The sequence below is a fragment of the Vanessa tameamea genome, chromosome 28 (assembly GCF_037043105.1).
Source record: "Vanessa tameamea isolate UH-Manoa-2023 chromosome 28, ilVanTame1 primary haplotype, whole genome shotgun sequence".
Classification (NCBI taxonomy): Eukaryota; Metazoa; Arthropoda; class Insecta; order Lepidoptera; family Nymphalidae; genus Vanessa; species Vanessa tameamea.
Genome location: NC_087336.1, coordinates 1273266 through 1290168, shown reverse-complemented (window position 1 = coordinate 1290168; position 16903 = coordinate 1273266). Strand labels below are relative to the sequence as shown.

Below are 16903 nucleotides of genomic sequence, written 5' to 3'. Positions count from 1 at the left end.
TTATGAGGCTTTAAAATTTATACGAAATCATAATAAGTGCAAAATTAAATACGTACAAAAGTATTTTATCGTAAGAAAAAATTGAAATTAATGAAAAAGTTAAATCATTATTGTTAAAAAGAAAACAATAACATAAATGTATATGTTTATATTGTATAAATTGGCAACACTATTATCTCTTAATATTTTGTAGCACACTTAGAAAATAAGTATGATAGTTGAATGCTTCGGCTTTCAATCAAAATGTGAACGGATGTCAAAACAAAAACTAAAATTCACATATCGCTTGTGGTAGTGACAACTCGATAGTAAATATGTCTAAAAATGAAATATAAAATTAATTTGAGCTATTTTCTATATTTTAAAACATTTATTCAGACATCATAATAAAAAAGAATTTGTCCTTTCTTGCTCCCTCGCTCACCCATTCTCCGGTTTTCCGCCCGCCGCCCTCCACCATCAACCGACCCAAACTAAACCAACAGTTCGCATTCGGTCTCTATGCGCGTAGGACGTTTGCTCAACGTAATGTATATTTTTTTTGTGCATATCAAATCTTCTCAAAATCTCAAAATACCATAATCTACTTGTTTATTTCGCTGAGAAGTGACAATCCCGTGATTATAACGAAGAAAGAAGTCCGTTTCAAGTAAAAATAAAGGTAAGTGCCCAGTTGACAGACTGCGTCTTATCCTATTTGATGCTTATTAATTAGGTTTTTGATTGATACAAATTGCTTCTTTTGCCGAATTCAACACCCTTGTAGTCAGAAAGCAATATTTAAGTACCATATTGTATATACGATGTGTCCACACCTGTGCTCTCCCATACGTTGCAAGTTTTACAACGTAACACCAAACACGATTAATTAATGCTGTTTAAATTCTTTATATATTCGAGTTAGAATCGAGAGTATTGTCTAAAGAATTAGTTAATTTCATAATGATATACCGCGCGCTCTCTACGACGACTTGGCAACGCGACGTTCGGTTAATTGAGAAAAAAATGCAATCATCGTAAACAAGCAAGTGCTGAATCCTACCGGCGTTTCCCTTTGTTTTCCGTGTGAAATCGGCCCTTTGTCCTTCGTCGGGGAGCGCTGGGTGCGCCGGGTATAGGAATTTCGACTCTAGAAAAGTGCCATAATACATGATGATATACATTCATCGCTCGGGCCGCGCTCTGCCGTTCCCCGCGTCGTTTCTACGGAGCTGTGTTCGTGTGTACTTACATCGAGTACGTCAGTGTAGTTGTGCGGTAGTTTGTTTATAGTATAGGCTCTACAAAAATGGTCCCTATGTTTAGCGCCGTAAGGCTTATTATAGTATATAGGTCGGCGTCCTCGTCGGTGTTTGTCTATCGATCTCTGCGGTGGCCAATGGCACATGTCCTGCGCGGCCGTGCCTCGCCCCGCTCCGGTGAAAGCCGGCGCGATGTATCACGCTCGCTATATTATATTATGTACTATCTTATCATCTTAGACGCTGTTACGTCGCTCGCTTTGTCCGCCAGCGGCCGACTAGATTTCATATTTATACATGGTATAGGCACCGCGAAGTGGGTGATAGTCATGAATGTTTTGTCGACCATCGGCCGCTCTGTTTGCGGACTCGCCGAGCGTCACGGTAGAGCGGTGCGGGGGGAGCGAGCCCGAAATAGAAGCGCGGTTTGGAAATGAGCGACGTGGCAACACCGCGACACGGTGCGCTCAGTGTCGGTTCAAAATGGCGCCTGTGCGTGATCGATACCGTGGTATCCTCGTTAAAATGTCCGTATTTGTGATGTATCTGGTTGTTGGTCGGCCCGAATGGTGCCCTGTGACCGCGGGGCGTGCGCCCCGCAAGCCAGTGTCCGACCTCAATGTACGTATCTTCAACCATATTGCGCCGACACTTAGCTAGCTATGGATATGCCTAGCGATCTACAATCTCGATGATCTAGACACATATGTCGCATGCATGTCCATATCTGCTCTCGAGTTATCAGCAGCTTAAATGTTAACATATTAAATGAAATCTCGGATGCATTAGCGACTTTTTTCAGAGGTTACGTAACCACGTGATTACAATTTTTTTCAAAGTTTTTAACATTTTTGTTTTAATATTTAATTCATAACGACTAGAAGTGGTATTCCAAATAAAAAGCAAAAATCAAAAACAAGGGTAAAATAAACCGCTTATAATAGCTGAGTTGCATCTGATAATTCTAAACAAGATGGCGGCCGTAATTGTAAATTTAAGACGCAATAGCGGGCGCGGAATGCTGGCAACGTCGCACTTTTCAATCCCCAGTCACTTGTATAAACGATAAGAAATTTCAAGGCTAACCGTTTCGTATCCTACGTTCATAACAATGGATAAAATTAATGCGTGATAAATGAATTGAATACTCGTAAATTGTAATAATATCGTTTTCGGAGCTGTAATTATATTTTTTTCATAGTGGTTATTAGTTATTGTAGTTAACTTTACTCACTCAAACGTATTTATTTACTTTATAATTATGTGTTCGCATACTTGCGTAGTATCCTAACATGTATTTATAGGTCACGCACACTACGTATATTATTGCTTATACAAATATGTAGATTTTAAATGATGTAATAATTTTGTGTTCAGCCTATTTTTTAAGGCTAAACACAAAAGTATATATTATATAACATAGGTTAGGAGATATGATATTTTCAAAATTTTAACATTTGCAACCACGGCTTGTTGACCTTTTGTTTTGGTATGGGGCAGGTGTTGGGTACATTTTTCCGGGTTAAAAGTCAACCTATGTGCTATTCCAGACTATTATCTATCTTTGTGTCAAATTTCATTCCGATCCATTCTGCCGTTCTGGAGTGATTGAGTAACATCCATCCATCAAAACTTTCGCATTTAGTTAAATTACCTTTAAAATTCATATATGGTAAAACGGATTTAAGATTTAAATCGTCACAAGAAGTGGTCTAATTTTTTTATGAAAAATTCCAGAATTCTTATTTAGTGCATAGCACTTTTTTTAATTATTTTTTTTTGCTTTAAACTTATATAACTTTGGCGTAATATATTTTTTATATTTAATTGATCATTAAACAATCAACAACAACGTTATAAATAAATAAATTATACAACACTTTCAAAGTAATAAGTGAAATCTAATTATATTATCATTTAAATAAAAAAATCTATTATTGTATTAATTGAGCCGGGAAAGATATATATTACATAATTTATATCTATAGGTACTTAGATTTAATTTATTTAAATACTAAAATATCGGAACACTGCTAATTGGAAATCATTTGCTCTTGTAGACCTACCCTAATATAAAATGGAATCATTGGGCCGATTCTGATTTAAAAAGTATAACATTATCTATAATTTTCAATACCACACATTACAAAATAACTATTTCTTTTTCATATCAGTTTATCTGCCGCAGTTCGGTTTAAAAATTATACTATCTAATAATAACTAGTTAAAATCGTAATTAAAGAAAAAACTAATATAATTTCAACTACATCAAAAATATTACTCAAATCTCTTTTGTATAAAATTCATCAAAGCATACAATTTCAAATGTCTGGTGTAACAGTAGCATAACACTTGTTTTTTTTTTATCAATCGTTCTTCTAACGGGCGTGGACTTTCATTAAACTTCCAATTCTTGGAAGTATTGTCATGTATAATATAAAAAAAACTTATATTTAAGCTGTATTCGCTACACAATACGATAAATAGAATCGTTTTCATTTCATAATTTAACGTTTGATAATGTTGCTACTCCATAATTCCGTTAGTTTTTAATACATAAAAAAGTTAATTATAATATATATTATTTCGGGGCTCGACTCATTCTGTTGTTGATAAATAAACTTAAGTATATCAAATATTCAACAAGTTATTTGACTGGGATATATACAATAACCAAAACAATAAAAAAATAAAACAAAAACTAGAGTTAGTTTCTTCGAAATTGAGAACATTCGTAATCTCTGATACATTTGGTAAGAAATTCTTCGATGTATTATTATCTGTGGCCTTCTTTTTTTTTAAATGCTTCAGTTAACTTTCATTCGATAGTACCTACTGTTTAACAAAAAATGTCCGCAGTAAATTAAGTCTTATTCAAACAACTAGCGACTCATCCCCACCTTCGCAAGGATGCAATTTTTTAACTTAGAAAATAATACATTTTATAGTTGTACGATACGTTCCGGTGATTGTCAAAAACATTAAATAAAAAACAATTTAATCTCTTTATAATATTAGTAAAAATTATAACTTTATATTTGATACGAGTTGATAATGGTAGTCTCATTCCGCGATAGTCTCGGTTCGGTTAAAAATAATGGTAATCTTTCAAGGTAGCTTAGGATACAAGTAAAATTAACTCCTCGATGTTAAAGAAAAGGAAAATAACGTTATTCTAAACTAAAAACATAATCAAACACGAAATTGAACTTAGGCTGTCTGATGGGGTAACGAATTTAATAGCACATATTTTCTTGATGTCATGCACTCTAAGATTATAACTAAATCAAAAGACTATAATAGTTTTACATCAGTATATTTCCATTATAAAGTATCTAAATTAATAATTATGATAATAAAAAATTCTTTAACGGTAAAATTTATGTTACAAGTACGTATTAATGGATTGTAGATGATCAAATCGTTGAGTTAGGAATAAATGCAGGTGCCCAAGTTGATACACTAAATAAAAGGCATCTTCTAGGTTTTCTAAACGACGTCAGTGCTTATTAGGGTAAACTACGTATTTGTATAAAATAAAAGATTCAGCTGTTTTTAAATTTGGAAAAGTATGAATATTTAACAGAATGTAAGCCATAACTAATCCTTTTTTTTTCATTTATAAGAGTCCGTTACACTCTGCCATCGATAGAACTGACCTACCTATCTTCTCTATTATTAAGTCTTGCTATAATTAGATACAAAATATAACCCCTTCATCTTGCTTTTAAGTATATATTTTGTATGTTTTATTTTTTTATTTTTATTATAATCATTAAGCATTCATTGTATTTTAATAAAGGTATTGAAAAATGTAATTCTTTTTTATATTATCAAATAAAATTCTACTTTAAGTATTTGTTTGGTTTTTCCTTGTCCTTATTTTAATTCAAACGTGTTATTAATGGCGTTAACTAAGTGCTATTGTAAATCGATCGAGGTTATCGCAACCTTTTTCAAGGTATTATTTTTTCATTTAAGTAAACAGACCATACGTACAACTTTATTAGAAAACATTCTTGTATTATGTATTTATTAAGTGTTAAGACATTTCTATTTGAATATATCATCATCTAAATTAGTTTTTTAAACGTTTCTCGTAAGCATATAATTGACTATTTGGGGGTTATACAATCGCTTCTTATATTCCTTCCACGACTCGTATAATCATTTAATTATCCCCCCTTGTGGAAACTTTGCGTTGTCATAGAAACGTCGTCCAAATAAGCGCCACATTAATTATAAAACTTATTTTAATCGTAGATAAGATTGTCGTAAAATAATGGACGCCAAAAATTAGGACAATACAAAGCTGTTTACTTGATCTCTGATGAATATAAACATTTGGCGGGAAATGGATATGGCGGCGCTCATTCGCGCTCTCGATCGCAACTGTCTGTTGTATAATTTTAGAGAAAGGAGATTTGTTTTGGTCCACCACCTTCGTGGAGATTCGTTGGTCGTGGCATTTCATATCGCGGCACGTCCGTTTCGCTCGCTATTATTTGATGCGACGTTGCCATACTTCTTTGGGGCTTCGGCTCGATCGCTCGGTCGACCGCAGGCTGGTGGACGGAGAAGGTGCCGGGCTACAGTCAGTCGGCCGCGCAGCTCGGTGCGCGACGTTCGTGCGCGGAGGGTCTTGTTTTCGTCCCTTCATACCCCGGTGCTCAATAAACGTGAGTGCGAGCGAGATAACATATCCTAGAGAGAGGAAACGGTGAAAGAGTGAGACGACACTATGGCAGTGTCGCAACCTCGCCCACCTGACCGTGTTGACGCCGCGCTCGAAAAAGTTGCGCCGTTGCGCTATTTGAAGGCGCACGAATGTGCTCGCTCCGAGCGTACCGTGACGCGTTATTATCATAAGCCCTTGTCTTAAAAGAGGTTTCTGTATTATTTGAGGTGAAATCAATTGAAAATCGAAGAATTCAACGTTATCTCACAAGGTTTCCAGCGGTATGTATCCCATATGTGATTTTATTTAAAAAAAAAACTGGTCGAGTTAGTTCGTTATCTCTAGTGCTTAGATAAGTAGATGTTCGCATCTCGATTTCTACGTTGCTTAAATTTTACCCCGGAATAGAAATTCTCGATTACCAGCGCCTTTTTATTCTTGGTATTTATTCGCCATTTTCTACGTCGGTGACGAATACCACCGCGCCGTCCTCGTTACTTTCGGTCCACGGTAAACCGGACTTTACCGCTCTATTCTGAAAGTCGATTACACTTAAAGTTAAAAACTACATCCGAGTCTCAGCAATGATTCATTGTAGAAATAATAATAAAATTTTCTTACGCGACTTGTATCGTCAAAGATACGACTTGACTTAAATTCTGTTTTAGAACGTTTTCTGTCACTAAAAAGGCGGGATTGCTCTTCGAAATGTCATGAAGTTGTTTTGCACTTTTGTTGGCAAGTTGTAAGTTACGCGTTAGGATTTTGCATCGTCGTTGTATGTAATTGTGCATATTGTCAGTGTTATCGATTTGTGTACGTTTTCCGCTATAAATAAGTAGTGTGAGTTTGTGTCATCGCCTCCGCGGCGGGACCGGTTTTTGTCTAAACCTGTGTGTGTGCTGTGAACGAGCTGTTTGGAATTTCAAAATGGTAGCGTTTTGAGTGCACGAGCCTTGTTATATGTCGATATTCGTTGCGTAATTAATTCGTTTGCTTAACTTTTGTGTACGATAATTTGACAATGTAATGTTTTAACTTTAAAATCCTTTATTTAGTTCGACCCACACATTAGACGGTGCTACGACGTCATCGCGTGAAATAGTCGATAAATATATTTGTTTTTGTACATATAGCGTCCATGCGATATGTTATTCTGTTACGTAATCAGAGATATATCTTTAAACTCGTGTTATTTAAGCATAAGCCAGGTGAAGCGTTTTTTTTGTAACGTATTTTAAAAACCTTATTACGTCGTACATTGAAATCGTCGTATTTCGATGTTTCATCATTTTTTTTTCTCAGAAGTGTTTCCGGTCAATAGACCACGTGTTTAATGTTAAAATGTGTTCATTTTTTAACCTTATCGTACGGAATTGTATTACATGTGCGTTAGCTAAAAATACTACGTAATAAGACACGATTGAAACATATTGAACATTATTAACAAAATATCTACAATATAATTTCAGTAAATTATATTGTAGATATTTATATATAGATATTATGTTATATGGAAGTTATGTGGAAAAAAATATTGCAAATACATATAAAATGACATGATCATTAATTAATTTGTAAATAAGTTATTTATTGAAAAATAATAATTACTTAAATAATTTGTAGGAACAAATTGATGTCCCCCTATCCCGTCGCTTACTTACAATAGGAATGACGACTGCGTACAAGGGGACAAAGTGAACTTAGCATTGGAAGCGTCACAGCCTTCCATGGGTTGTGGCGTGCCGAAAATGTTAATACATTCGTAAATACTAATTATAATTACATTTAATTTCAATATTTAGTATACTTAGGTACTATATTGTTACCAGAAAATTTGTGTGCAAAATATCAGCTAGATCGGAATATGTGAGTTTTATTACTTGCAAGATTGGACCATGATCAGTTGATATCAATTATTAAGGTTAAATAAAAGTCATTAATAATCTTAAATTATTATTATATAGTTCAACATATCTAAAACATATGCACATGTTCACTATAAAAAAGCATATGTGCTTCTATTTCCTGCTACTTGTCTGAATATTCATAAATTATCTTAAAACATGTGTTACCTGTCTGAGCATTTTTGTAAAATAATTGAAGGAAATCAATTATAATAAAAGCACTTTTAAATTAAATGTAAAACTATGACTTATTCAGAATGTAGATTCTATCGATAGAACCAGCAAGACGTACAGCTGCTTACCGTCTAACATTAAATATATTCAAGCTCTATTTTATAAAAAAAAAAAAATATGTATGAAAATAAATGAGTACAGATTACTTTATTATCTACAATTTTATTAAAAATAAGATTTAAATAAATCACTTGTTTTTGTATTTTTCTACAATAATAGGTGTGCAGTCTGATGAAATAAGGTTTAAAATTTTCACTTAACATGGATGGGAAGACTTTGTCCATCACTAGTACTATTAAACTTATTTAAATCTTGTAGAATATCTATATCGTCGAAATAAAATAGAGAAACATCATAAATATATTATTTACATTTGATTTATATTTATGAATCAATTTTGTGATTTGATAGATTACCAATGTATTTTATAGTAAGGTTAGCCAGTAACAATTGAATTAAAACTAGAGGAAAATTGTTTAGAAATTGTATTTTCAATGATGAAAAACTAAGCTAAATAATTATGATCAAAATGACAAGGTGAAACTGAAAAGTAAACCTTATATAATAATATTATATACTTAACCTTTGAATTGCATTTTCTGGTATAAGTATTATGTAAATCGTTTTACTAGTTTTAAGTTCGGCATAAATACACATCTAATTTATGAGAACAGATTATTAAAAGAATTAACAATAAAAGTTGAATTGTAAACTGGTTTCAGTGTAACTGCATGAATATATTACATAAAATATTAGAAAGAAACTTGGATAACAGTATATACAGCTTAAAATATTTTTATATTAATAAAACTGAAGTTATATGGAAGCTTATATTAAATAGAAGGTAATTTTTTTGTTTTTGGCAAAATTACTAAACTGCCACTAAACTTACAACATTAGATATACAACATTACATTTAGTATTGTTGTGCTCCGGTTCGAAGTATGAGTGAGCCAATGTAACGGCACAAGGGACACAACAACTTAGTTTCCAAGGTTGATAGAGCACTGCCAATATCAGGAATGGTTATATCTTACTGTTCCAATGATGAGCAATAAAAAAATTCTGTGTGATTTATAATTATCTGTTGAAGCTGTTATTCAATAATATTATTGTATCATTCCAGGTGACCGGGTGATGGCCACTTGAGCCAAGATGATGAAGCGAACCGGTCCCCGTCTGGGGCCTGACGAGCCCTCAGCCATACCGCAATCTGCTGCTCAGGTAACTAATTTTATTATATATATTTAGATATAATACTACTACTAGGTTATACTGTGTATACCAACAAATTGTCATGGAGATCTGTCGAATTGTATAAAGGAAGTTACAATAAAGTGTATAAGTATATCATGATTTAAATAATATATAATTATTACAAGACAAATTCTAAAAGTAATCTCATATTAATATACCAATGAGACTTATGTGGAGCCGAATGTAGATACAAATAAACTTATCAATACCTCTGCGAGCTATGAGGTATTGTAAATTACATCAAGCTTATTAGTTAATAACCACATGACATGGGGGGGGGGGGTTCGGTGGGGTTGAGTTTGGTTTTATGGCCTAATTTGTACTTATAACTTAGTTTACTTCATAAATCTCTTCTACCTTTGTAATATGAAATGAAGTATATTTAATTCACATTATATTCAATGTTTTCCTTGCAATTAAAATTAATTCTCTTAAATTTTATCTGTAAAATAATTTATTTTAAAAACGTTTCGATCTCCTTCGATGAATTAGTTATTTAATTTATGTGAAGTGTGTACGTCAATAGCCGAGGTCAGAATCGAACCTGCGACTTTCACGTCATTAGATACCGTTAAGTCTTTAAATATTTATATAAATTACATTAATTTATCGCATTATTATATGATTCTATAATTATATAATGTGAGACTAGCAATTATTATAATTACCTGATTATATTGAGTTTAAAAGAATATGTTTGTTTCCTTAATGGACTTGCTATGAACAATCAAACCGATGCTCAATAGCCAATATTACCAGACCAAACTTTAGGAATCAATTAATTTGGATTATAATTGTGATTGTAATAAACCTAAAAGACTAATAAATGTAAGCATTGATTGGGAAGATACTGCCCACTCTGAGTTACGGGATCTCCAAGGGGTATAAAATATATACACAACAAAACTTAACGACTAGCTACCCCTGCAGACTTCGTACGGGTTATATTCTTACAGAAACAAAATAATAACGTAAACAAAAATGAAAGTCATCTATATGGGACGAATTAAATTAAAGTGGATATAAATAGCATGTTGACCGAAGATCTAACCTGTGGCACGAATACGTGAATCTTGAGCGAAGGCTACAAGTACAAATCCGGGCGAGAACAAATTTAAATTTCATTTGCTTATCTTGTGCTAACTTTCTCCTCAAAGGGAGAAGAGGCCTTAGATTTAAGCACTTATCAAAAATCTAAAATCGGTTTGCAAAAAATCATCTCAGACTTGAGAGGAATCGGGGTAAGAAACTCGGCGAGTATCTCGGATCAATATGGTCTTTGCTCCGCTGTGAAACATAAACAGACGAGTAAAATACTCAATACAATTTTACAAACATCAACAAAGCACTTTTACGTAAATATAATTGACATGCAATAATTTTCCTTATTTCAATTAAAATTATATTTACATTTGCGAATGCCATATTAGCATGCAATTGGGTGTATCGACTTCGGCCACAATAAAAAGGAAGCTTGCGTTATGCTTTAATCGATACACGATTACAGTGTAACTCATCATGACTATTGGTAAAGTGAATAGTTAGAAATCCTCTGTCAAATATTAAACCCTTGGATTTATAATTGCTTGAATTATTATTTATATTATTAATATGTCTCAAGTGGAAAGTAGGCTTTTTGAATCGTTATTTAACAAACTATATTAAGTAAAGCTACCACCGGTTCGGAATGTAGATTCTATCGAGAAGAACCGGCAAGAAACTCAGTAGTTACTCTTTTTCAACATCTAAAAATACAGGCATGTTAGTTAAATACAATTATACGTAAGTTATATATCCTGTCTAGTAATGAGTTAGTCGCCTGTTCTACAGCCAACCAGCAAGAGTTTTGCTGTGTTCTGGTTTGAAGATAGTCTTGTGTTGAAAGGCACCGGAGACATTCTTAAAGTTGCTAAGCTTGGTGGACGACGTAAGGGGTGGTTGATAATTCGTACATTGTCGATGTATGATGATGACCAGTTACCGTCAGATGGCGCCCTAGGCAGTTCCATGTAGTCTATTTGACGTGTGTAGTTTTCAATTTTTTTGTTTCGTAAACGCAATAGCTCTCCTCTGTTCTGTACTGAAGAAGGCTTGGACCTTTTGCGATAGGTGATAGAACTATTTAAAAAATAGTGCAAATTTTATTCGGGCGTGCTTCAAAGGACCCGCCCATACGTCCGGTTATAATACATATACAACACTCCTTTTATTAGCGTTATATATAAATACTTGAGAATAGATTGTATTAAAAATAATAATAAGAAATATTTTAGCAGTCTCTCACAACAGCTATATCATGTAAAATATTAACGATCTATTAAAACACAAATCAAATTCGTTTCATACTTTATGCCGTGAAAGCATAACAGACAGACAAGAGTTACTTTCGAATTCATCGTATTAATTAATAGATGATAATGTTCAAATTTCGATTACTGGCCGGAAAACTTGTAATAATTTAGTTTGACACAGCCTAGTTGCACCGAAAGTTAACGTATGCGAGTACACTGATATATAATTAGTTTTGCAATTATTCAATATCAGTTGGTAAACATGAGGTTATCAACAGTTATCAGTTGAATGTAAGCAACAGTGGAGACAGCTATTTATACTATACTAGAGACCCGCTCCGGCTTAGCTCTGGTGCAATTTACTGATAAGGAAAATTATATAAATATTAATAATGTAGTTTTCGACCAGTGAAAACAATTTTTAGAATTGGATCAATAGTTCCGGAGATTATCCCCCTACATACAAACGATCAAATACATTAAATACTCTACTGTACACCACATTAAAAACCAGTTGTTACTAAAGCTAGGGAAGATGAACGAAGGCAGTCTTATCGTTAAAAAGTAATCTCTTCCAGGCAATATTTGGGTATAGGACTCGACCAAGCAACAGCGGTTTCTAAGTGAACAGTTATATAATATACTAGCTGAACCTGCTTCTTTACCCGTACAAAATTTATAAAACACAACTTACGTTTTACCACCTTAGAGTTTCTTAAAATTCTTAGCGGATGTCTTCACCATATAAGGAACCCACCTGCCAAACATCAAGTTTGTAGGGTGTTATAGTTTCTGAGTTTTCGTGATTAATCAGTGAGTGGTATTTCGCTTTTATATGTATAGATTTAAATATGATCGATGAGATAATATTACATATATGTTATATACATTAAATATTACGCAAAAAATTTACCTCCATAATATTAGTATAGAACTATAGATCAGTTTGTACTGGAAGTACCAGTGCGTTTTCTGCTTTGAAAAAGTACTCTTAAAGTCTATTCGAATGGCAGGACGAGCTAAGACATAAACAACTATGACCTTGAATTGATATTATTGGTCGAGATCTTTGTATGTTTGTCGTTCAATATATATGTTCTATGCGAAACCTACGATATAATTTGCTAATAATTGTTGTGTATATTTAAAGTTGATACACATTAAATACTTATTTTATGTATACAAAGTCAGATCCATACATAAAAAGGTATGTTATCTGTACTTATATTATAAATTCGAAAGTAACTGTCTGTTTAATGATATGAAGCAAGCTTGATACCCAGGGACCGACATAAGTTATCTTCTTGACCTTTGAGGGGAGTAATTTTGTTGAAGGGTTGTAAACTGGACGAAGATGTGGCTTTAGCGAGTTCAATATATAAAAATAATGAGATGAAACATATGTGTATATAAAGATAATTGTAAATAGTTGAAGTAATTTAATCGGCGAAGAAGAAATAGTATTTTGAAGTATTTTGTTTTAATCTATTCGGGCAGGTGGTACATTTTCGCATTTGATACATTAGTGACGATTCAATAGTGGTCGTAAAATACTACACAAGGGAAGTGTATCCGAGTATCCGAGCATCCCAGCATCCCAGCTAATATTATAAATGCGATATTTACTTTCGTTTATTTGGTAACACTTTCACGTTTGAATCAACCGATCATCAAGAATTCATACTTGAGAATAGATTGTATTAAAAATAATTATAAGAAATGTATTTTTTACCAAAAATACATTCTTACAATACTTAGTCGTAGGGCTTTGTGCAAGCCCTTGTGGGTAGGTACCACCCACTCATCAGATATTCTACCGCCAAACAGCAGTACTCAGTATTGTTGTGTTTTTTTATACCTAACACCTGATGATCAACCTTAAAACGCGAGCGACGCCCGAGTGACAATTAGTTTTACTTAAGGGGACTACATGAGCTAAATGCAAGTTTTATAATGCAAAAAAGTATATGACCCAATGCAATAAACCAAATGAAAAAAATATATGATAATCTTCAGGATACATGCTAGTTATTTGTTATTTTGAAAACATGATGTAATTAATTTGGTACGACAGAAAAAATCACAAAGTTACCTCTAAAAAAATCGTTTAACAAATAATAACTATACTTATACACATTCAATAATTCTGGTTTTTTGTCAGATTATTCTACAAGCAATATACTAGTTTACCTCTGTCACTTTTTAGTAAAATCAATAGATTTTTTTAAAATCAGATATTCTTATTTTCGAACAAAATGCGTAGGCATGTGTGCGTAAAAGCCGTGTACAGACATTGCCGGCCGAGGCCTGATGCTATACAGACGTGTCGATTTTTCGCCGCATCATTACGTTACGAGATATTTTTTTGTAATTTTAATTGTAAATTCATTGTTTCATGTTTTCTTATAATAAATATTATTCTTTCTTGTAAATAAATATATTAAGTTAAAATTGTGTAGTAGTAATTAGGCATTTGTTTTTTATTATATTATTTGTTATAAATTTTAATTGTGTAAATATGGGAAATAAAGTGAAACGCGTGAGGAAAACTAAAAAACGTTTATATAAATTAAGCGCCGAACTACATATGAATGATATTAAAAGGTAAGAGTATTTTATTAGTAAATATTTTTTTTTTTTATAAATTACGAATATTGAAAACATCTATTAGAAAAAATGTGCAATCAGTTCGCATTGAATCAGATTTTTCGAGCTATTCTTTAAATATTACGATATACGAGTATTTGGTCAAAGTAAGGAAAACATCAATTGAGAGTGACTACATTCGATCCCCATGAACTCGAAGCAATATTATATTTTTCACTAAATGTATTTTGGGGCATATTTAGATACATATTTTTTAAATACCGACTTTTATAATTAATAAAAATATAATTACTAACATATATTTATTTTTTACAGAATAAAGAAAGTCGAAAACAATAACACGGAAACTATTTATATTGCCTCTTACGCAATTTTATCGATTTTGTTTATAATAGGAATTAAAGTTATGTATGAACTAATTTTAATAATAAAAAAAAGTAAAGTCGTAACAAAAAAAGATGTAATTGTTGTGAACCAGAGAACTAGAATATTTAGAAGTGTAATTTGTACGTAATTCAAAAATTTTAATATTTTTGTAACGTCCGCCATATTGGATTGAATATGGCAGCAATTCATGAATCGTGCATTGTCATCGAGACTAAATATGTGTGCCAACTTTCAGCTCCATAGCTTAAGTGGAAGTGGGTGTAATATTGATTGCAAGATTCCAGGACATATGTACATACATTCATACATACAAGTGAAATTAAATAAAAGATTTTAATAAAATTAACACTATTAAAATTAACAAAATGTTTTTTATTGTAGTACCAAATATAAATTAAAATATTTTAAGTTTAATTAAACCAGTTTTATTTTTTAATCATTTTCGAATAACAGTCAAAAGCAATACAAATAATTCTAACATCCTATCTATTTTTATGAGAATTATGATTAATCTAGTTAACCAATGATTCAATCAAATCGACTCGACGACATTTTTTTCTTTGTGAACCGATATTAAGAAAACGAACAAACACTACGCAATACGTTACCCCACGGTTACTACACTACAGATTTCGAACACTTACGTTTTTATTATATAAATAGATTATCAAACTTTTATAAAATGTTAAAAATTGGTATGTTTTAATATTTAGTATAAGAACTAATTGTGGTATAATAATATAAATAAAAGAAAAAAAAAGGTTAAAACTAACTAACTAATAAAGAAATAAAATTAATTCTGTTGTCCTATTTATTTTTTTATAAGATTTATGATTGATCTTACTTCGCTCGGTTTGGCGCCATCTATTAGAATATTTGGGCGTAACCTCGTTACCTCGCTTAACCATTAGCGCACGGGCTTGCCGTTTTTGTCGATTTTGTAAATGTGTGCGTGAGATTCTCAAGGGCACTTAGCTCTTATAGTCCTCTTTAAACTTTGTCTGGGGTACAGAGAATGTGAAAATATGTACCGGCTACGCACGCGGCTGGTAGCTAGAGAAAAAAAAAAGTAATTCACTAATAAATGTAAACGAAATATTGACGTTAATTTATTAATATCACAATAATAACAATGTATTTTCTTGTTTACATATTAAATAATTTGTTTATGATCGTAATAAAATTGATATAAAAAGCTTTAACATCAAGGACGAATTGGTAACGATTGTGTACGGAAAGCTTTTTTTAACTGCAGTTATAAATATAGATTCTGAATCACTTGGCACGAAACTAGGTATTGTAAAATACACCTGGTTAAATATCGAAGTCGACAGAGCCGTAACAGCACAGTGGAAAGAACGTGTAGATGTTAACTGTAGCGGGTTTGATCAAAGTTAAGCAATTAAGTGTTGATCTTTCCTTTGAATTAATGAAATTGTCGTGCATTTATATATATGTAAATTGTTTCTAATCGTTTTCAAAAATGGAAGGACTTTTCAGAAATCTCTTTTAAGTTCCTCTCGACAGTTTTTTTTTTTAATTATAAATTAAATATAATGCTTAGAGGGCTTTATATTCAATATAACTCTGTTACATCATTCAGGAGCGCTCGCGAACGCCTACTTGAATAAAGTACATTTTGATCTTGACTTATACTATATTAGACGTTGCCCGCGGCTTAGGTCGCGTTTAACGAGTTAGTCGTCAATAGTTAAGTATAAAAAGTATCCTATGTCCGGGTTCAACCTTGCTTCATGTCATACCAAATTTTACAAAGTTCGGTTAAATGATTTGATGGTGAGAACGTAACTGGAGAGTTACTTTCGCATTTATAATATTAGTAATGATTAAGAGGAGGCCTTGCCCAAAAGTGGGCATATACAGGCTGTAAGAATTTCCAAATATTAAAATCTCTTATAATTAATAATCTACATTGAATACGTAATTTCAGAACGTAAATATTTTTGTTATTATCAAGAATACGACCCGGCGTTTTGTAAATGGACATACAATAATAGTTTATTTACGATACGCGTTGAAAACCACTCCGCCCTGTGTATTGATTTATAGCCTAAAAGCTACGATGCACTATAGACCTCTCGCTCGTATACGCAGCCTATCTCTTTCTGGTTAATTCGACATTAAAGCCTAGCCTTGTAATTAAGGCTAGTTATGTTAAAATGTCTTACATAATTAAGTAATTGATTCTATGATTAATTTATATAATGAAAATATGTGAACGCAAACTTTGTTGAACGAAATTTTTATTAGTTTAAGAAAAGGCGGACTTATGTTTAGGTA

The 16903-nt window shown here is 32.4% G+C and overlaps 1 protein-coding gene across 10 annotated transcripts in view; it reads left to right on the top strand.

Annotated features, from left to right (window-relative positions):
* The first annotated feature begins 469 nt into the window (after positions 1-469).
* Positions 470-16903, top strand: part of LOC113396801 (paired amphipathic helix protein Sin3a) — a 40780-nt gene continuing 24346 nt past the window's right edge. Inside the window, exons 1-2 of one of the 10 annotated variants that reach the window (XM_064219515.1) lie at positions 470-661; positions 9187-9284. In XM_064219515.1, the coding sequence (XP_064075585.1) occupies positions 9216-9284 (69 nt within the window). In that variant the 5' untranslated portion in view covers positions 470-661; positions 9187-9215. Of the gene's footprint in view, positions 662-1489; positions 1863-5595; positions 6201-9186; positions 9285-16903 lie in introns of those variants that run through there. The other 9 variants (XM_064219516.1, XM_064219518.1, XM_064219514.1 and 6 more) reach the window with 9 other exon arrangements.